At 46.4% G+C, this 23546-nt stretch overlaps 1 protein-coding gene across 1 annotated transcript in view; it reads right to left on the bottom strand.

Moving 5' to 3' along the window:
• Positions 1 to 15689, bottom strand: part of LOC135211228 (isovaleryl-CoA dehydrogenase, mitochondrial-like) — a gene marked incomplete in the record, with an annotated part of 108421 nt that extends 92732 nt beyond the window's left edge. The window contains 1 exon segment of the mRNA XM_064244485.1: positions 15431 to 15689. Coding sequence (XP_064100555.1) covers positions 15431 to 15586 — 156 coding nt within the window.
• Between the last annotated feature and the right edge of the window lie 7857 nt (positions 15690 to 23546).

A 23546-nucleotide genomic window follows, 5' to 3' on the forward strand; every position in this document is an offset into this window, starting at 1 on the left:
GCCACCACGGGTCCTAAGGAAAACGATCCAAGGACCTGTGGGCAATCCAGGTCCAGGAGAAGGAGGGTGCCAGTGGTCTGGTTGTACCAGACCCCTTGCCTTCAGTACCTGACGCCACGGAGAAGTTCTTGTGTAAACTCGAGAGGGGTGTACTTCTAGGTCATCTTGGTGCTGACGAAGAGTCTTTCAACACTCGCCTGGGATGTCGAGTTTCTTCAGAAAGCGCGGTCGCGCTTTCACAGGACAAGCAGCATCTCCTTCGCATCGAAGGCGGTGAAGTCCATTTAGGGAGGGGATTGTGCAACGACTCGAACCAATCGTCAGGGACCGAAGGGTTCTGAGTCTTCGCTACGAAGTTCGTATGAAATCGAGCGTCACGGATCCCCATCCCCTGGATGCTTGACTCGCAGGCAAAGTCATGCACATACCTCAGAGGAAAAGAAGGGGAAATTGTCGTATGAGCTATCCCTCTCTCGACTTCGGTGATGTCCTGTACCCATACTGGTCTATCCGTCTGCAGCGAAGTTGTTGTTCTCGTAGTGGATAGGACACCGACACTCAATGGTGGTGTCGGATGGTATGGGTACTGTGACAAGCCGTTAGGACGAAGAAAAGATTGTTATGGAACAACCGAACTAAGTCCACAGCGAAGTTCGTAACAGACTTGGGCGCTCTGACAGCTGCCTGCTGACTGCGTTCGGTAGGAGGCAAGTTGTCCAAGCACCCGAGCAAGTCACGTGACCTTCGCCTTAACAGGGTTATGCCAAGAGACTAAACAAATAATTTGTTCGTCACCGATGCCAGAAGGCAAGGTGATGACTCTCTTAAGGCATGTGCCCAACAGGCGAAAGTCAATTGCCTTCTAGAGACCGCGGTCCTTGATGGCAAGATATCTCATAGTATAGTTGATTCTCGTAAGAGAAACAACACTATGTGCCGTTGAAGACGAAGGTGTACAGAAAATGCAACCTACGTCTTCCCAGCTGAACCGAGAGAGGATTCTCAGATTCTGAACCTGTACTACAAAGACTGAGAACGCTAACCGCTATTGATTGCTGTCCGGTGAGGATCGTAGTTGCAATAAAGCGGAGCGCTTCCAGTAATGAAGACAGGGAACTACTGCCTGAAGAAACTGCTTCTCATGGGCTGAACATTTGGAAGTAGAGCTGTCAGGTCGGAGAGTAGGCGATGTCTTCTGACATATCTGTTAATTCGGGGCGAGCAATGAAATTGCACACCTACGAATACGAGATATTTTGAAGACAAACTCAGATGTCTGCAAAAAATCATTCGCATTATCGCAGTGCGATGCAGCGGTTGACTAGTACAGACTTCTGTTACCGTGCGGTAAACAGAAAGATGACAGAGTCCAAGAGATATCTCTGTTGAAATTCTCGCAATGTCGAAGGCGATGAAATCGAGCGTCACAGCAGTAGATGGTCCTTCATTATTGCGAGAATCCCCGTTAATCAGAGACCTAAGTCCATGATTGTTGGGCAGAGATACGGTTCGGTAGTCAATCCAACCAGGGGAGAGAGAGAGACGTAACCGACCGTGCATCTCCGAGACCTAGCTGATACTGAGCCGCTATCAGGCAGTTCAATATCGCAGTAGCTCTCGGTGGACTCGTCATCCTGAGTTGCCAGGTAATCCATTATTCCACGAAGGAATGCGTTCGGCTAGAACCATCGAGCATAAAGAATACGCTCCGAGCAACTTATATTAACCGAAACGGATTTCGGCAAATACAAGAAAGCTGATTTGGTGTTGTCATGACAATACCAGTATCTAAAATCGAAACTGATAACTGCTGGGAGGTTGCAGGCAACCCCGAGTTGCAGTTCAATTAAGATACAATTCGTCTCGGTCACAAACCGTAGAGTTAACTACGGTATGCGCCTACCCCACGGACAATTCAACTGTTAAAGAATCATGTCGCGAGGGTAATATACGTAGTATATTTGTAGGTTCTGTACCACGACCTCCATCCTAAATTCTTTTCCCCTCGAGGAATGAGAATAAGGATTGGAGATCGACCGCCTTCGTTCTCTAGTCAGAGAGTGAAGGAGAAGTCTTTCCCAAAGGAAAGCTTCAATGGTGAACAGAATACCGAAGACGATAGTTCAAGCCAAAACTGGAAGTTCCCGTCCGTTCTTCTCTATTCCAGGTTAAGCGCCTACTGTGAGATACTCTTCTTTCAGCAGCAGTCTTCTTCCAAATGCTAGAAATTACAGGAATTCGAGCATAAGCGAGGTTCCCGATTATCGTGTAACAATTATCGGGGATCTCGCTCACTTTGGACCGTGGTCTCGCCTGAGTGTTTGGAGATCGTAAAAAACTCGAACACTCTGAGTGCGCTAGAAACTTCCGTAGAATTCTAAGCACTCTTGCGAAACCCCCACCGAATTCGTCAGACGATATCGGCTGGTGGTCCTCTCGATTCCCGTAGAAATCGAGAAAGGGGCAGGATCCCTCCTCAATGAACCGGGGCTTACGTCAGGTAGGACCCGAAGGCCCCCCCGGTAGCGCAGCCCCTAACGTGGGATCTTACAGAGAAATCTCTGTAGGATCCCTCCCCTTTCCCTCGTAGCCGTAAGGAGAGAGGAATGGGGGAGGAATTGGATACTGGCTCGCCTTCCCAGCGGATCTAGCAGTTTGGAGAAGAAAAAAAAAAAGGAGCAGCCATCGCCTTACGGCGATGGCCTCTCAGAGCCTGGGAAAACGTATCGTCAGGAGAAAACGTTTTCCCGAGGAGGGTTACGAACTCATACTGTAGGTAAGTGTCTGCCGCCACTGTGAACGTCGTCTGGGGGGGCCTGATCGACACCTGACAGTAGAGAGCCGATACCGCTCCGACTCATTCCAGTCCTCGTCGAGGTCGAAACCTCAGGAGGACCGAAGGGGTATTTATACGGTGTCCGAAGACACGTATAAACGCCTCTGTCGCCGTAGAGGAGGTGAAGTAGCTTGTTCGACCGTCCAGAACGAGAGAGCCTTCTTGTCCGGAGACGAGAGACTACCTGGTTCAAACACAGTCGGCAAGCTCGATCGCGGGCCCACGGGACCCACCGTCGATTTGGTTCCCTCTTGGGGTCCCAAAAACGACTCGAGCGAGACGTGCTCGCTGGGTGGGAGCGGCGATCTCGGAAGGTCATTGTGCTGACGAATCAGCGCCGTAACCTCGGCAAAGTTCTCTGGATCTCGGAAGTCACAGCATCTTGCAGAGATTGGGACAAGTTAAGCCCTTCGAACAAGAGCATATTCCGAGAACCTTCCTCCTAAGAAGGGGGAACAGCGACAGCCCTCTCGGTCTTCCCCATCCACTTGCGCATACGTCCTGGCCGGTCCAAGAACCGTGCCTGGCACGTAGGGCGTCGTGGTGGGATCATGAGGGGCGCACCCCTCACGATCACTCCTCAGTACCTCGCTCCTCCCGGTGTAAACCCGAGGAGGTTGAAGGTACGGGAGAGGCAGACCTGACGCTCCCTCGTCGCTCGCTGGCAGAACCAGCAGGCTTGGAGGGCTGCAGGCGATCGTCAACCCGCGGTGACGATCGAGCTGCAGGCCTGGTCGAACCGTCTCGCTGTGGAGAACGGCTGGACTGAGCACAGCGGCCCCGATCTCGAGTGTCAGAAGAGCTGGTGCTGGTTGCCGTTCCCGATCGCTCTCTGTGAGAGCGGACGGTCAGGGCGACCCTGCAGGCTCCACTGTCGCAGTGAGACCGGTGCTTGTCCTCACGGCACGTCACGTCGCTGTTCCAGCCGTGGCTGGCACCGGCGAAGGGAGGAAACCTCTTCCCAGCCTCACCCGTGGTCGGTCGTGGACCGTCACGTCCCCCGGTAGCAGCTGTTCACGCGAGAGTGAGAGCTGGTCTGGTGAGAGTCGCATGAGCGGCTGTCACCAGTCTTCCGCCCCGTGCCGTGAACCTGACGCTGAGCGGACTCATGAGGGTCTGGTTCCTGGCTGCACGGTCGCTGGTAGGCGACCGTACACTCGGTACCTCCCGCGAACGAGAGTGGCCGAGAACGGACCCTGATGCAGTGGCAGAACCACTGACACCAGGCGAGGAAGTACCGGTGTTAGCCGGTACCCCGGTCTGGTCCCCGTAGTCTTCTTCCTTGCGGAAGAAGAGACGGGCCCCGCTCCCGAAGGAGCAGGAGGACCAGCGGAAGGAACCCTCCCGTCCCACCGAGGTGAGACGGGTCCTGAGAAGCTCCCGAGGGAGACTTCTTAGGAGGGAGGAGGCGACCTTCTTCTTCCTCGGCTGTAAAGCCTTAGAAGTCGAAGGGGAAGAGGCGGCGGCCGACGACGATGAAGAAGATGAAGACGACGACCACGACACCTTCCTCCTCTTCTTCGTCAGCTTTCCTCAGGAACGACGTAAGATCTGCTATCCAGGGCGGAGCCGGGGCTGCTGTAGCCGAAGCCACAGGGCCCGGACGCACCTGTACAGACAGACCAAAGTCTGGGGTAGTACCACCACGAACAGGGACGACATCAGCAGGTATGGGCATCCAGGAACAGCAGGCACGGCCAGCACATCATCGGTAGGGACAGCCAGCGCAGCAACGGCAGGAACAGCCAGCGCAGCAACGGCATGGACAGTCAGCCCAGAATCGGCAGGTGGTACGGCAGGCAGCAACCGGAAAACACAGGAAGTGGAGCAGCAGCCAGCAACATCCTGGTACCGGCTGGCAGGTCCAGGGGCGAGTCTAGGGCAGCGGAAGTGTGGTCGCTGCAGCGCGGCAACCACGAGCGGCGGCGGCACGCCCCCCTCTCGGTACGGCGAACGGCACTTCACAGCGGCTGTAGGCAAGACTGTTACCACGTGAGGCGAGTACACCAGGTGAGGAGGGACGTCGTCACCTGGTTGCGTGGTCACCACTCCATGGGTGACCGCAGTAGGCCCAGACATAGAACCGCCTCCTGGACACCAGCACGCTCTGCAATTGGAAGGACGCCCATACCTCACCAAGGTCCACCCTCGTTGGCAGTAGCACCTCGGGAAATAATAGTAGTAGCGTTATTAATGGGGGGGAAATCCCCTCGTGCGGGGGTTTGATCCCTCCGAACGGAGTGGAAGACCCCAATAATACAATTGTACATCGGGCACCGGGCGCCCCCCCCCGCGCCCGACGGATCGGGCGGGGAGAAGAACGCCGATAACCCCCCCCCCCCCCCCAAGGGGAAGAGTCATCTGTGGGAACTGAGCGGGGGGGGGTCTCGTCCCCACCCCCGCACAGTCCCCATGTACCCAACAAACAAAATAAGAGCCCTAGAGCAATCTCGCCATCGGCACGAATACAAGGCATAAGGATCAATTCCCTGACTGAGCGGAACTTGAACCAAATAAAATTGATGCAATCAATATAAGGAACAAAATGAAAATGCATCTTGCCAAACGATTCACTTCACAATGAATAAGGGCTCGGATCGAGCGCATTTTGCGCCCTCGGTACCGAGCGCAAGGGTGAAAGAAAGGTTTCATTCCTTACCTTTATGGATCAAGGTTTCTGGAAACCTTGATCCATAATGAAATGATGCAATCAACAAATATATGAAAATGAAAAGACTACTGCGCTTGCGATTTCACTTCATACAATAAAAAGGGAAGGATCAATTCCCGTGAATAGCGGAACATTGATCCCAGTCAACAATGCAATCTCAATAAAAAAAATGAAATGAAAAAGAACTGCACTTGCGATTTCACTTCATTCAAATTAAAAAGGGGGAAGGATCAATCTCCGGGGGCAAGCTCGGAAACTGATCCAAAATGAGTATTGCTACAATAATAATATATGAAAAATGAAAAAGAATACTGTACTGCGATTCCACTTTCTACTGAATAAGTTTCCGTGCCGAGCGCATTCGTTCGGCAACGGGCATACAGGTCAAAAATTTATAAATGAAAAGAGCACTTACTTACGATTTTCATCTATACATTTCCAACCCAATATACGCTCGGAGCGAGCGCTCCGCCCTCGGCACCGAGCATACACAATACGAGGATCATTCTGGAAAATGAATTCCCGCAATTACGCCCTTCAGTCCCGGAACTCGGGTAATCGGAGGCGTTGTGGACCAAGATCCTTTAATTCACAATTGAATTCAATGAAATGATTGTACTTACAATTCAGTTTCACTAGATACATAGAAAAAGAAAAACACAATCATGCGAAAGCAAACGACGATGAAGCGGGCAGAGAGCGATGATACACGTCCACACGCCAGCAGGCCGAAAGCAAAAGTGATTGTTGTACCTACCAGTCGCGCGCGCGCGCCTGTCGGACAAGCAGTTAACTACCGAACCCCTTGTTCGAAAGCTTACGACCTATCCAGCTGCCGCTAGTACCTTCCTATTGTAAAAGGACCGAAGGTTTGTATGCCGTGTCGGAACAAAGTTGCAGAGTGAGGGGTGGCATGAGGTGGGACTATATGTAAGGACCTCAGGTTTGTATAGTTAGGAAAAATGCAATTTTCGACAAATTGTCATTTGTTTCCGATACGTAATACAAACCCTCGGTCCTTTAACAATAGGAAGACTCACTTCTTGGTGGTGGGAGGAATCTGAGTCTTTTTTGGTGAACAGACTGGTGTTCGTCCAACCCTGGAGTGCCTCCCTGGTCGTAAGAGCAAGGGAGGGATCCAAACCTCTGTCCGATTGATCGGGGTGTGCACCGCAGGATCAATGGTCAGACCTCTGGGCCAAGTACTAAGAGAGGCAAGCGTATCTCTTCGTACCAGCAAGCAAGAACTTGTTCCTGTTTGCAAGAGACAATCATAAAATGATGGGTTTGTCTCAATTTGGCATCCACTTCCTCCCCTTGTTGGAGGAAGTGGTGGATATTTACTCCTATCCCTACTGAAAAGGGATAGGAGGTGCTCTATTGAGTAGCTCACCTGCATCTCGTCCTTACCCAGCAGGGTGACAACCGTGTCCCTCTACCCAAAGGTAGAGGGAAGAAAAGATGGGAAGAGGAGCCAGTCACACACTCATTCCTCATCCATTCTTACGGTCACACCAGGACTCGATGCTGTTCAGCCTGCGAGGGTCTGGGTTAACTACACAACGTGTTGAGCAACCACTACGGTTCCTAAGGAAAAAGATCCAAGGAACTGTGGGCAATATCCTGAAGGTAGAAGGATGGTGCATGCGGTCGGTTGGACCAGCGCCTGCTTCATTACCTGCGCCACGGAGAAGTTCTTTGCGGAACGCGAGAGAATGATGAAGAGGCGTTCACACTCATCCTGGGTGTCGAGTTTCTTCAGACAGCTCCGTCGCACCTTCACAGGACAAAGCAGCATAGCCTTCGTATCGGAGGCGGTGAAGTCCATTAGGGAGGGTATTGTGAAGGACTCGAACCAATCGTCAGTTTACCGAAGGGTTCTGAGTCTTCGCTACGAAGATCGGTACGAAATCGAGCGTCACAAATCCCCATCCCTTTGTGCTTGACTTCTCAAGAGAAGTCATGCAGTTACCTAAGACGAAAAGAAGGGAATAGTCGTATGACCTATCCCTCTTCTCGACTTTGGTTATGTACAGTACTCATACTGACAAGCTATTAAGACGAAGTAATGATTGCTCTGGAACAACCGAACTAAGTCCACAGCATAGTTCGTAACTGACTCTGGGCGCTCTGACAGCTGGACCGACTGACTGGTTCGGAATCAGTAGAGGCAAGTGTCCAGCATCCCGGGTAAGTCACGTGACCTTCGCCCTTTAAAGAGATTTATGCTGAGAGACCAAACAAATAAAATATTTGTTTAGTCACCGATGCCGGACGGCGCGGCGATGATTCTCTTAATGCATAAGCTCAAAAGGCGAAAGTCAATTGCCTTCAAAACAAAAGAACCGAGGTCCCTGATGGCAAGAAAATCTCATAGACGTTGAATCTCAGCTTAAGGAGAAACAACACTATGTGACGTTGAAGACGAAGGTAGGCAATGAATGCAACCTACGTCTTCCAGCTGAATCGAGAGAAGGAATCTCAAGATTCTAAACCTGTGCTTACAAATGACTGAAAACGCTAACCGCCATTTCATTGCTGTTCGTTGTGCAATGAAAGCGGGCGTTATTCAGTAATGAAACACAGGAGAGCCGCTTGAAGAACTGCTTCTCATGGGCTGAACGTTTTGGAAGTAGAGCTGGCAGGTGTGGGAGTAGCGATGTCTTTCAATACATCTGCTAATCCGGGGTGAACATGAACAATTGTACACCTCCGAATACAAGATATTTTGAGGACAAACTCAGATTCCGCAAAAATCATTCGCAATTATCGGGATACGATGCAGCAAGAGACTATTACAGAATTCTGTTACCGTGCGGTAAACAGAAAGATGAGAGTCGAATAGATATCTCTGTTTAAAATTCTCGCAATACCGAAGACGATGAATACTAGCGTTTCTCAGCAGTAGATGGTCATTCATGTATGCGAGAATCCCGTTAATCAGAGACTTAAGTCCGTGATTGTTGGGCAGAGATACGGTTGTTATTCAATCAAAACAGGTGAGAAAGACATAAACAACCGTCCATCTCAAAGCGGCACCTGATACTGAAATGCCTCGGGCAATTCAATACGCAGTAGCTGTCGCTGACTCGTCTCCTGATGTTTGCCAAGTAATCCTTTCCACGAAGGAATGCGTTCGGCTAGAACCACCGAGCATAAAAAGATATTGCTCGAGCAATTATATTTAAGCGAAACGAATTTCGGTAAATATAAAAGCTTAAATGGTGTTGTGACAACACCATAAGTATATAAAAATTGAAACTGGAAACTCCTGGGAGGTTGCAGGCAACCCCGGGTTGCAGTTCAATTAGAATACTTTTCGTCTAAGTCGCAATCCGTTAAATAACCAGGATATGCGCCTACCCCTCGGACCATTCAACTGCTTAGCAGAATCATGTCGCGAGGTTAATATACGTAGTATATTTTGTAGGATTCTGAACAACGATCCCATCTAAATTCTTTCCTTCAAGAAAACAAAATAAGGATTGGAGATCGACCACCTTCGTTCTCTATTAAAGAAGAGAAGGAAGAAGTCTTCCTTGAAGGAAAGCTTCAATGGTGAACAGAATACAAGACGATAGTTCAAGCCAAAACGGATATTCCCGTCCGTTCTTCTCTATTCCAGGTTGGTCGCCTACTGTGAGATAGTCTTCTTTCAGCAGCAGTCTTCTTCCTAATGCTAGAAATTCCAGGAATTCGAGCATAGGCGAGGTTCCCGATATCGTGTAACATATCGGGGATTCTCGTCTCGCTCACTTTGGACCGTGGTCTCGCCTAAGTGTTTGGAGACCGTAAGAAACTCTAACACTATGAATGCGCTAGAGAAATCCCGTAGAATTCTAAGCAGTCCTGCGAAACCCCCACCGAATTCGTCAAACGATATCGGTGGCTGGTCCTCTCGATTCCCGTAGAAATCGAGAATGGGGCAGGATCCCTCCTCAACGACCGGGGCTTACGTCAGGTAGGACCCGAAGGTCCCCCCGGTAGCGCAGTCCCCAACGTGGGATCCTACAGAGAAATCTCTGTAGGATCCTTCCCCTTTCCCTCGTAGCCGTAAGGAGAGAGGGAATGGGGGAGGAATTGGATACTCGCTCGCCTTCCCCAGTGGAACTAGCAGTTGGAGAAGAGTAGGAGCAGCCCATCGCCCTTGCGGCGATGGCCTCTCAGAGTCTGGGAAAACGTATCGTCAGGAGAAAACGTTTTCCCAGGAGGGTTACGAACTCTCACTGTAGGTAAGGGTCTGCCGCCACTGTGAACGTCGTCTGGGTGGGGCTGATCGACACCTGACAGGAGAGAGCCGATACCGTCCTCCGACTCATTGCCAGTCCTCGTCGAGGTCGAAACCTCCTCAGGAGGACCGAAGGGAGTATTTAAATACGGTGTCCGAAGACACGTAGAAACGCCGCTGTCGCAGTAGAGGAGGTGGAAGTAGCTTGATCGACCGGCCATAACTAGAGAGCCTTCTTGTCCGGAGACGAGAGACTCTGGTTCAAGACAGAATCGGCAAGCTCCGATCGCGGCATACCCACCGTCGGTTTGGGTTCCCTCTCGGGCCCCAAAACGACTCGAGCAGAGACATGGGCTCTGCTGGTGGGAGCGGCGATCCTTCCCCCCCGTCGTTGTGCTGACGAATCAGTGCAATAACCTGGGTAAAGTTACTCTGAATCTCGGAAGTTACAGCGTCTTGAGGAGTAGGACCGTCCAGTCCCTCCAACCAGAGCAGCTCCCGGACCCTCCTCCTTCGAAGAAGGACCAGCAAACAGATCCCTGACGGTTGCCTCCAATCACTTGCGCGTACGTCCTGGTTGGTCCTAAGACCAACCTGGCACTTGCGGCGTCGTGACGGGATCGTGAGCGGCGCATCTCTCACGATCACTCCTATATACCTCGCTCTTCCTGGCGTATGCCGAGGAAGTTGAAGGTATCGGAGAGACAGAACTGACGCTACCCACTCCCCCCCTCCCACGGTCGCCTCAATCGCTAACACTTGCGCGTACGTCCTGTTGGTCCTAAGACCATACGTGGCACGTGCGGCGTCGTGACGGGATCGTGAGCGGCGCACCTCTCACGATCACTCCTAGCTACCTCGCTCTTCCCGGTGTAGCCCGAGGAAGTTGAAGGTAGTGGAGGACAGACCTGACGCGCTCCCCCCCCGCTCGGCTGGCAGGCCACGTACGTGGGTGGGGGGCTGCAGCCGATCACCAACCCGCGGTGGGGATCGATCTGCAGGCCTGGCCGTGCCGCTCACCTGTGGCGAGCGGCTCGACTGAGCACGTCGACCCCGGTCCCGTGCGTCAGACGAGCTGCTGCTGGTCACCGTATCCGCCCGGTCCCTGTGGGAGCGGCGGTCAGGTGACCTGCAGAGCTCGCTTTCGCCGTGAGACCGGTGAGCGTCCTCGCGGCACGTCACACCGCTGGTACCAGCCGAGGCTGGTACCGTCGGTCGAGGGGACCTGGGGGACCTCTTCCCAGCCTCCACCCGTGGCCGGTCAGAGACCGTCACGTCCACCCGAGGTACCGGCTGGTCGCTGCGAGAGCGGCCGCTGGCCTGGCGAGAGTCACCTGAGTGGCTCTCGACAGTCTTCTGCTCCGTGCCTCGGTCATGACGCTGAGCGAACTCAGGCGTCTTAACTTTGGCTGCACGGTCACCCAAAGGAGATCGTACACTCGGAACTTCTGCGCGGACGAGAAACCGAGCCGGTACCTGGCTTAGCAGCAGAGCTGCCAAGACCAGGCGAGGGTGTACCAGCGGTAGCCAGCACACCCTTGGTCCCCGTCTTCTTCTTCTTCTCAGAAGGGGAGACGGGCCCAGTTCCCGAAGGAACAGGAGGACCAGCAGAAGACCCCCCCGTCACACGGAATGTGACGAGCCCTTCGAAGTTCCCGAAGGAGTCTTCAGAGGGGGAATAACAAAACCCGGTTACCAGCTGGTCGCTGCGAGAGCGGCCGCTGGCCTGGCGAGAGTCACCTGAGCGGTTCTCGCCAGCCTTCTGCTCCGTGCCGTGGTCTTGGCGCCGAGCGAACTCTGGCGCCGAAACTTTGGCTGCACGGTCTCCCGAGGGAGAGCGTACACTCGGGATCTCCCGCGAACGAGAGACCGAGCCGGAACCTGGCGTAGCGGCATCGCCGCTAGCACCAGGCGAGGAAGTACCAGAGCTAACCGATACTCCTCTGGTCCCCGTCTATCTCTTCCTTACGGAAGGGATGAACGGGCGCTCCGCTCCCGAAGGAGCAGGAGGACCAGCAGAAGGACCCCCCCGTCCCACCTCGGTGGGACGGGCCCTTAGAAGTTCCCGAAGGAGACTTCTTAGGGGGGGGAGGCAGCCTTCTTCTTCGGCTTATGGGCCTTAGAAGTCGAAGGGGAAGAGGCAGCAACAGACGAAGACGAAGATGACACCTTCCTCTTCTTCGTCAGCTCACGCAGGACAGTCGTCAGGTCCTCCATCCAGGCCAGAGTCGGGCCTATTGCCGAAGCAACACGGCCCGACTGCACCTGTCCGGAAGGACCTGGGACTGGGGAAGACACACCATGGGCAGGACCAGCATGGACAGGCTCAGGAACCAGGAGCGACAGGACAGCAACCAGCTCAGGCGGCAGGAACAGCGGCAGCGGTAAACACAGAAGGGACAGCCAAGCCAGTAGCGGGAACCACATCAGCGACAGGTACGGCAGGCCCAGCCATCGCCTCGTAGAATCATCGGCAGCCAGCGTGGTACTGGCGGTCGGTCCAGGGGCGAGCTGCTGGAACAGAACGGAAGTCTGGGGCAGGCAACACGAAGAAAACCACGGTGGCGGCGGCATACCCCTCCTCGTACGGCGGCGACGCCGGCCCTAGGAGCGGCAGACGGCGTCACCGACACAGCATGGGGAGTGTAGACCAGCGGGGGGAAGCAGCATAAGCGGCCGTGAAGGTTGTAGTGGAGACCACTCCAAGGTCACCGCCCCAGACCTCGCTAGACTCTGCAGCAGATCGTGGATGCTAGGCACGCCCTGCAGTCGCAGTGGTCCATACCTGTCCAAGGTTCGTCTCCACGGATGTAGCACCTGCGGTAGCACAGACAGATTAGTAAGAGGGGTTCCCTCGCGCACGGGGGGGGAGACATGCCCCACCCCAGAACGGAAGGAAGACCCCAAAAACAAAAACGAAAATACGAGGAAGCTGAGCGTGGGGGGCAGGAAAGAAGACGAAGAATCGGATACCAAGGGAGTCGCGGGAGAGCTTTCCGACGACTTCCTGGGCAGACCTTCGCTTCCCCTACCACCCCGCACAGCAGTGAAAAGTAATATGAAAATGAAACAGAATACTGCACTTGCGATTCACTTCATAGAACTTAAAGAGGGAAAAATCAATTCCCGGTAAGAGCGAAACTTGATCCATAATAATATGATGCTATCATAAATATATATGAAAAATGAACAATACTGCACTTGCTATTTTCACTTCCACAGCAATAAATCGTAAGGATTAATTCCCGGTAAGAGCGGAAATTGATCCAAAATTAAATTTGATGCAATTAATAATGAAAATGAAAGAAAACTGCATTGCGAATCCACTTTCATTGCATTCTATTCATACAAAATAAGAGGCTCTTAGCGAGCGCAATCAAGCTCTCGGCAACGAACGCACAGGGCAAAAATATAATGTGAAAAAGTGTACTTACATCTTTCAGAATTACACACTTTCGCCCAAAAATACATGACTCGGCGCGAGTGCGCCCGCCCTCGGCACCGAGACATAATTCAAGGGTTCAATTCATGAAAAGAGCGGAAATCGCCGTCTCTACGGCGATAGTTCCATGTTGATTCATAATTAAGTAATGAAAATGAAAACAGTGTACTTACAGTTTCATTTTTCAGTCAAACCAAACCATTAGTAAAAAACACAATATAAACAAAGCATACGACGATGAAGCGGGCAGAGAGCGATGACGAACACGTCCTTCACACCCGCGGCCGAAAGCAAAAGTGATTCTTCACCTCTCGGGCGGCGCGCGCGGCGCACGACGATTTCGGACAAGCAAGTTAACTACCGTTCTCCCCTTGTTCGAAGCTTACGACCGTCCCAGCTGCCGCTAGTTACCTTCCTATTGTTGAAAGGACCGAGGGTTTGTATTACGTATCGGAACAACTTATTATTCCCGGGGTCATGGTTTGAACTGAATTCATTTTTACCTTGTAATCGGTGGTTTTATCCTTACTGCCATCACAACTGAAACTCCACAGTGTTTATTTGATTGTTATTATACACATTTTGGTCTTAATTAACTCCACATTGCACTTGAACCACATTGCTGTTCCTGGTTCCTAAGCAGTCACTCCGCAAACACAGTTACGAGCAGCAGACGACTACTTTATGAGGTGCAAAGCTTTATTCCCTAAATTGTTTACTTTACTCATTATTTAGTTAACTTCCTTCAAAATGTTTATTTAATTCATGTCTATTATCCCTTTTTTGCAACCAAATTAACTCCGAAAAATTACAAATATTTCGGATGTACATTTACGAGCAAACGATGCGAGGAAAAATGACTCATCATTGCCAATCCAGTAGACCATCACACATCACCGATGCATTTACAAACTGTTTCCATGAATTCTAGTTGTCATGGTAATACAGTAATGATAAAATTGCTGTAATATGTATATATACTACAAATAGATACGCTGGTTTCACTTGTTTCCCCGGTTTTGTGTAGTAAGTCTTATACCCAGTTTGGAGGGTAAACACATACCAATTGACAACACTGATAAATAATTGAAGAGCGCAAAACGCCACAAAGAATGCCGTAGTCTCCTTGAATGAGTACGAATAAGTGCTGGTAAGAGGTCAGGGTTATGATTGTTATGATGAAAGTGCCCCAGCGTCTATGGGTACAAGTGGTGTGCGGATTTAGCACAGGAAATGGGATTTTTGTTGACACAAGCGACTCCACAAACATCGCGATGGCATCAATCTTCTAAAGTGTTTTAATCGCAAGTACAAATTTCGAAAGCGTTTTGGGGTTGTGGGCACTGCGTTGGCCACCCTTTTCATTGCCCTCTGTTTAAATCTTAAAATATGGCCTTAATTTCTAACTTTGGAGAAAATAGGGTCAAAAACCGCATGGTACAGGGGTGGACCATGTACGATCAATGTGTACAACCCTAAGAAAAGTACATTATAACGCGTCCTGACACCGGAGTAGAGGTCTTTAGCTCCGTTTCTCACCAATAACAAGTCGCGTCTGATGCCCATCTCCGATGTCAGGATGCGTTATAATGTACTTTTTTTGGGGTTGTACACATTGATCGTACATGGTCCAGCCCTGTACCATGCGGTTTTTTACCCTACTTCAAAAGGAGAGTAGATGTCTTTAGCTCCTCCTCTCACCACCAACAACTCATGACTGATGACCATCTCCGGTATCAGGACGTGTTAAAAGTACTTTTTTAGAGGGTGGCCTAGCCGTGGTAGTCGGTGAGTTGGCCAGTCCACGCGGTTGTTTACCTTAAGTATAGGTAGTAGTAGTAGTAGTATAGTTAGCAGATCAGATCACGAGGCATCTTGTTAGATAACCATTCCTTAGCTTTGACATACCTACCTATAGCCTATATACCTAGCTTTACCCAAGATGCCGTGCTTTTATACCTGGCTAGGGTAGGAGGCTTTGCCCAAATACCATCCCCAACCCTTCCCCAGGTAAGGCAAGACCCATCCATCTGCATACTACCAGAATGAAATAAAAAAAATTAAACTTGTGAATTCAATTTAGCCTGTAGCTATACGTATTACTACAACCTAGGTTAGGTAGGATTTTGTTTTAGAAATTGTAAAACTAAGCATGCTACGTATGTGACATCAGGTTTCAATGCTGAGAAATAGATCCTAGACAAAAATGATTTTTCACAGGTATCATCTCGATTAGGGATTAATTCAACTTACCTGACGCTGCTCTTCCGTAAGGCCAAAGACGGTGTCATCTATGGGGTAGTAAGCTCCATGGTTCCTTATTTGAGAGGTGACAGCCCCCGCATACCTTAGGGATAGTGTCTTACGGAGAGTATGTCCGATTTGGCGAGAAGCTAAAGGCCCGATCATTTTGAGTCTGAGCAATATCACATAAAATTTAAGAAAATATAGAAGACCTTGAATTTAGCTGCTTCAAGCTTGCCAGCAGACCCAGCTCAGCTGGGGCTTAAGTTCTACTGAACAGCATAATGTCCTGATGACGTAACTTGAGACGTTTTCTATTGAATATCTGGATTCTTAATTTGTATTGTATTTATTTATTCTGTAGTATATCGAAAAATTATTTAAGATTTTTCACTCAAATAACTAAAATGGCAATGTGGAAAAGAAACCCTCAATATATGTTGTCCAAGCAATAACATTACATTATTTCAATATCCACATTAGTGGTAGTGGCATTTCATTAATGTAATTATTTGTGTAATAGATAATACGATATTACCAAATTCATTCATTTAAATCAAGTATGTTTCAGTCAATATACAGGATGCCTTTTACAGTACAATTCTAGGCGCACAGGGTAGACTTTCACTCAGGTGCTCCCAATTACGCAATGAATGTTATTATGTATACTATTGACATTGCCGGTTTGTTTTCAGTTAACATAATCATCAACATTACTTATGTTTGGTGGTTGGTTCTCATTTGGTCCATCCGAACTCCATTTCAAATTTTAATATTGATTAAAGCCAGTTCTCATAATATCCCTGAAATTTATTAACAACCATAGGTGCCAGGACGTAGGGGTAAGGGGGGTGGGGGTACTTGGCCCCCCTACCCCCTGAAATCCTGTGACAACAGGTTTCAGTTCCTTTTCAAATTAACAGTTTCTTTGTATGTTGTTTTACCGTTGCATGGAACCAGTGGTGTTTAGCAACGGGACCAACGTCGAGAGTGAACTTCTATCCCAGACATACACATCTCTAACTCCTCAATGGGATGCCCGAGAACCGAACTCGCGGCCACAGAGGTAGCAGGCCAAGACCATACCGATCACGCCACTGAGGCGCTCTTTCAAATGAACTTGAAAAAATGTATTATATTTAACTACATAAATTTTTTTTTCCTTTTAATCTACAGTACATTCTTTCAGTTTAAATAAATTGAAGGTAGCCTTATTATTGTTGTAATAAGATTTGTATACAGTATATAACTGCGTTATTCTTTCAAGAACTGTTTGATTTCAGTTGAACATTTCTTTAAGGAACTATTGAAAAACAAAACAAAGTTCAATGTTTTATTGCATCTTGCCTTACTTAAACTATTGGCATTGCAATTCCACTGCATATAATATATGTACTGGGTGTTTCCAAATTGGCCCTTCCCCCCCAACAGAACAAATGGAAAGTTATGAAGTTTTCTGCTATAGCCTCTCTCCAAGTACATTATCTTGAGTTTCTATTAAGCTATTTTTCATTTTACATTTCTTGTATTTTCAGACTGTGTGACGGAGTTAGATACAGACTATGGCTAACGACTCAGAGGAAATTTGATGGATTGACTGACTCCGGGCTATAACCTTCAGAGAGGCCAGGGATGCTGGCGCATCCTTCATTTCATGTTCCTGGATAGCTAAATACATTAAAAGAGATGAATCCTTTGTTAAAAGAAACTGGAACAAAAATCCATATGCCTGTCATCGCGAAAAACTGAGAATATTGAAAGGCCTGAAGTCCTTTCTCAGGGGTCAAAAGACATCATAGTTGGGCAGTGGGTAGACCAAGAAAGTCTTTACATAAATTGGCGCTTGAACTAGAAACAAAAAGGGGAAAGGAGAGAAGTTATAGTACTGTATATCGTGAGTTGAAAAAATCTGGTATCAAGCCATTTTATGTTATCAGCAAGCCCAACATCACTCAGCAACAGAGAGAAGACCGTGCATGGTTTTGTGGTTCATTTCTTAAAGATTGGGATGAAGCTGACTTTCTCCATGTTGCTGCATCAGATGAATTCTTCATTTACACAGTCAGGAAGCCAAATCATAAAAATGACATCATTTGGGCTGCAAAGTTGGATGAAATCAGTGATGACGTGGGCTATCGCTAAGTTGTGAAATTTCCTGAATGTTTGGGAATTTATCTCTGTTTTCCTGCCAAATGGTTAATGTGGATCATCAAAGAAAAAGGACAGTCATAGAATGGCAAATACTTCAGAGAAACTGTTCTTATTGGTGGAGTATTTCCTTTCCTCAAAGATCCTGAAAATGCGTTATCTGTTGAAGAAGTCACATTTTTGCTTGATAAGGCACCATTTTTCAAGGCTTTCAGACACAGGAGCTGCTTCGAAACAGTGGCATCGATTTCATCTCAACGAGTGAATTTTCAGGTAGCTCCCCTGACCTTAATGTGCATGAAAACATTGGTGGTATCTTAAAGGATCGTGTTGAAGCGCGCACAGTGAACTATGATTGTATACCAAGCCTCGACGACCTGCAAAGAGAGGTGACCGAAGTGCTCAGGGAAATGGAGTTTCAGTCTCAGCCTTTTTTGCGATTTGCTGAAATCATCCCCCTCAAGAATGCAGGCTTTGGTACAGGCAGATGGAAGCCGCACAAAATAATAAATACTCAGAGAGAAACTTAAATAAATACCTGTTCTGAATTACTTTTGTTTTTGTCTATATCGATTTTAGTTTAAGCTGTAGAGGGAGGGGCTCTAATTTCGGAACACACCCGTATGTGTATATATATATATATATATATATATATATATATATATATATATATATATATATATATATATAGTACTGGTATCTCTAGGCACGAAGATATGGCAATTCAATTGTATTCCACATAGGAAAATGAAAATGATTTATCTCAGAAAATGCCCAACAATTTCGTCCTCCAATGAACCTCTTCTTGGAGCGATTATAAGGAAGACGTCCGTTGGAGGACGAAACTGTTGTGCATTTTCTGGGATAAACCATTTTCATATTCCTATGTAGAATACAGTTGATTATATATATATATAATAGATATAATATATATATATATATATATATATATATATATATATATATATATATAATTTGCCCCACTGGAAAATATGCTGCGGGCACCCATGTAATTACATCAGTGAAATAACGGTGGGGCTGCAAGAACAAACTAAGTAAGAAGTAACCACCAAGAGGCTCTGATTGAGACTGAGGAAGGTGACAAGTATATTCTACATAACTTACCAGATTACAGCATTTAATGACAACCTTCCTCTCTAATTAAGGAAGAGGCACAATAACAAAACAGTCGTAGATAATTTTTTTAAGAAAGCTTAAGGCAACACTAATAATTTGTTTAAGGTGAATATTTGTACCAGGCAAAAAAAAATAAAACTTACTCTCTGGTGAAAACTCACTAGCATTTATCCAGCACCAAAACTCCATCGTGTTTTCTAAGGAGAAACGATAGGCAACATTGCAAATGAGGACATAGACCATTTCTGAAAGACAAATTTCTCTGTTAACCACATTTAGATATGACAAGATTTAAACTTTATAATCACTCTTGGGTCAGAGTTCACAATGCTGCAACTTTTGCAACTCGTTATATAATGGCTTAAGGTAGTACACTCCCCCTCATTTTCTCAAATCGGACATCACTGGTTGCAATTTCAATGGGCATAATTGTGGACTTTTCCATTAACTCTGATGAAACCTATGATATATGCAATGCTACAACTATTATACTGGTTGTTTAAATACTATTCACACACACACACACATATATATATAACGAGAGTCAAAATGACCTCCGTCTAGATAAAAGGAGATAAATCCTAACTGGGAGCTAACCTACCTCTGAGTGTCATCGTCCCTTCGAATGCCACCTCTGTAGCTAGCTGAAAATCAATTATTAAAACTCTAGGCGAATTCAAACTTCCGCTATTACAAAAATATAATCTTAATTTCCCAAAATAGCTAACACGAAAATGGAATAAAATGAGTTGAAGAACATCCCAAAAATAGTTAAACTACCATTACTCTTCTCGAAATCATATTTAAGTAAGTATCCCCTCTTATCTACTTCTATCCAACTATTCACTAGTCTTTATCAATAAAAGCCAACACAAGTCTAGAGAAACGATTTTTTAAATGGTGACTTCGAATCCATCTGAAAATGAGAATATAATTATCAAACAAGGAAATGTTAAAGTTCGTCAATAAATGAGTACCGCATCGCACTTCCCTTTCTCTAGAAACTGAACTCAATGTCACTACATGAAAGGTATAAATTTTCAAAGTCTTTCACTTTACCTTTTCCAATGGATCTTAGCTCCTTCCTCTACGGTGTGTTTCTACACACAATCAATATCAGGTAATGTCCGCTTAATCACCTCACTAAGGGTTTTTTATTCCAGCTATTTCGTCTTACAAATGTAGGTATGTACGCCCACCAACAGACGTATGGATACACGCATGCTACTGAACACACGAATGCACGCACACTAGTCTATTCTGTGCATTTCCATTTTCCCATGTACAGGTTTTATCTAGCGCACGTTCTCGGTGACCAGAAGTAACCTTTCCTTATGGTTTACCTCAAGTCACTTGAATGCGTTCCCATCTTGGCGTCCCGCAAACAGCGTGTTTTCGGCTTGTGTCTCATATCAGCACCTTGGGGAATTCACTGTTTTGCATCTGTCTCTAACCAGCAAGTGGTAAGGTTATCAACCCCAATTATTTTAATATTATTTATTACTCTCCCCAATGTCTTTAATATATATATATATATATATATATATATATATATATATATATATATATATATATATAGTCAAAATCTTGGAGATGCACTTATCGATAAAAAAAAGTAATTTTCTGGGATAAGAATCAGGTTAATGTATTTATCTTTAAAGTAAAAGAGATGTGATTTAGATGAAATAAATTTCAGCAATGGACTAACTTCCTCATCCCAGTCCACTAGAGATCTCTACCTGATATATGAAACATTTTGAATGAATGAAAACAAGTTGTTGATAACCAGCTTGGTGTATACACACACACACACACACACACACACACACACACACATATATATATATATATATATATATATATATATATATATATATATATATACTATATATATATATATATATATATATATATATATATATATATATATATATATATATTAAGGCACTGGGGAGAGGAATAAATAATATTAAAATAAACGGAATAAGACGAAGACGAAGAATGAAAAATTCGAGCAAGAGAAGCGAGTACGTAATTCGAGTAAAAGGAGCGAGTGCAGGATTCGAAGCAAGAAGAAGGAGTACCAAAGTTCAAGTAAGAGGAGAGAGTACGAAAAGTCCGAGAAAGAACGTCAAGACGGAAGAAGTGCGGCAATTCGAGCAAGAAGGAGGAAGAGTACGCAATTAGAGTAAGAGGAGATAGTACAAAATTGCGAGTAAGAAAAGGAGAGAGTGCAAAGGATTCGGACAAAGAAGGAGAGTACCAAATTCAAGGTAAGAAGGGACCCCCGAGAGTACGAAATTCGAGAAAAGCTCACCGTAGGACGGAGAGTGCGAAAATTCGAGCAAGAAGGACGGGAGAAAGTACGCACCATTCGGAGTAAGAGGAAAGATAGTACAAATTCAGTAAGAGGAGAGTACGAAATTCGAGAAAGACGTAGACGGAGAGTGCGAAATTCGAGCAAGAGGAGAGAGTACGCAATTCGAGTAAGAGGAGATAGTACAAAATTCGAGTAAGAAGAGAGAGTGCAAAATTCGAGAAAGAGGAGAGTGCGGAATTCGAGTACGAGGAGAGAGTATGAAATTCGAGCAAGAAGAGAATACCAAGTTCGAGCAAGTTTTTTTTTTTTCTCTCTCTCTCTCTGTTAGTCCACCGCGAGAACATATACAGAAATATGAAAAGCGGAAATGAAACAGATGTGGTTTATCTAGACTTTGCAAAAGCTTTTGACAAGGTAGACCATAATATATTAGCGAAGAAAATTAGAAAACATAATATAGTGGATAAAGTAGGAAGATGGTTAAAAGAATTTTTACACAACGGAAAACAGATAGTTATTGCAAACGATGAGAAATCGGATGAAGCTAAGGTAATTCCCGGTGTGCCACAAGGTACGGTGTTAGCTGCATTACTGTATGTTATTATGATTGCAGACATAGACAGTAATGTTAAGGACTCGGTAGTGAGTAGTTTCGCCGATGACACAAGAATAAGTAGAGAAATTACTTGTGATGAAGATAGGAACGCTCTACAAAGAGACCTTAACAAAGTATATGATTGGGCAGAGGTAAATAGGATGGTATTTAACTCTGATAAATTTGAATCAATAAACTATGGAGACAGAGAAGGAAAGCTATATGCATATAGGGGACCTAATAATGAGACAATCACAAATAAGGAAGCAGTTAAAGACCTTGGTGTGATGATGAATAGGAACATGTTATGCAACGATCAAATAGCAATTCTATTGGCAAAATGTAAAGCAAAAATGGGAATGTTGTTACGGCACTTCAAAACAAGAAAAGCTGAACACATGATTATGCTTTATAAAACATATGTTCGTAGTCCACTTGAATATTGCAATATGATATGGTACCCACACTATCAAAAGGATATTGCACAAATAGAGAGTGTACAAAGGTCCTTTACAGCGAGAATAGAAGAAGTTAAGGACCTTGACTACTGGGAAAGACTACAATCCTTAAAATTATATAGTCTAGAAAGGAGAATAGAACGCTACATGATAATTCAGGCATGGAAACAGATAGAAGAAATAGCCGAAAACATCATGGAGCTAAAAATATCAGAAAGAGCAAGCAGAGGTAGATATATAGTGCCCAAAATTATACCAAGAAGAATAAGGAAAGCACACAGGACATTAATTCACTACGCACCAGCATCGATAATGCAGAGTCTATTCAATGCGTTGCCAGCTCATCTGAGGAATATAACAGGAGTGAGCGTAGATGTGTTTAAGAATAAGCTCGACAAATATCTAAACTGCATCCCAGACCATCCAAGATTGGAAGATGCAAAATATACCGGAAGATGTACTAGCAACTCTGGTAGACATTAGAGGTCGGCCTTCACACCGAGGGACCTGGGGCAACCCGAACAAGATGTAAGGTCTGTAAGGTAGGTAAGGTCTCTCTCTCTCTCTCTATCTCTCCTTCTCTCTCTCTCTATATATATATATATATATATATATATATATATATCCTCGTACTCGAATTTCGCTCTCTCCTCTTTCTCGAATTTTGCACTCTCTTCTTACTCGAATTTCATACTATTTCCTCGTACTCGAATTACGTACTCTCTTCTCTTGCTCGAATTTTTCATTCTTCGTCTTCGTCTTACTGGAATTTCGTACTCTCTCCTCTTACTCGAATTTGGTACTCTCTTCTTGCTCGAATCCTGCACTCGCTTCTTTTACTCGAATTTCGTACTCTCCTCTTTGAATTCGGCATTCTCCTCTTGCTTGAATTTGGCACTCTTCTTGTATTACACAAATTTCTCACTATCTGCTCTTACTCGAATTTTGTAATCTCTTACTCGAATTTTGTAATCTCTTACTCGAATTTCGTACTCTTCTCTTTCTTGAATTTTGCACTTCCCTCTTATTCGAATCTGTCACTCTCCTTGCTCGAATTTTGCACTCTCTACTCCTACTCGAATCTGTCAATCTCCTTACTCGAATGTTGCACTCTTTCCACTTACTCGAATCTTGCACTCTATCCCCTCTACTCGAATTTGGCAATCTCCTCTTTCTCGAATTTCGCATTCTCTTTTTACTCGAATTTGGGACTCTCCTTTTAGTCGAATTTGGGACTCTCCTTTTACTCGAATTTGTCACTTGCTTCTTGCTCGAATTTCGCATTTCTCTTCTTGCTCGAATGTGGCACTCTCTTCTTGTTCAAATTCCGCACTCTCTCCTCTTGCTTGTGAGTGACTGCGGGTTTGCTTTGGTCTCGCCTTGCCACAACACGCACTCAAAAGGCCACAGTAAATAGCAATGGTGGGTTTCCACGCCTTTCTCTAATGCTCTTCCTGTGTTGCCTCT

This window comes from Macrobrachium nipponense, chromosome 4 (genome assembly GCF_015104395.2).
Source record: "Macrobrachium nipponense isolate FS-2020 chromosome 4, ASM1510439v2, whole genome shotgun sequence".
Taxonomy (NCBI): Eukaryota; Metazoa; Arthropoda; class Malacostraca; order Decapoda; family Palaemonidae; genus Macrobrachium; species Macrobrachium nipponense.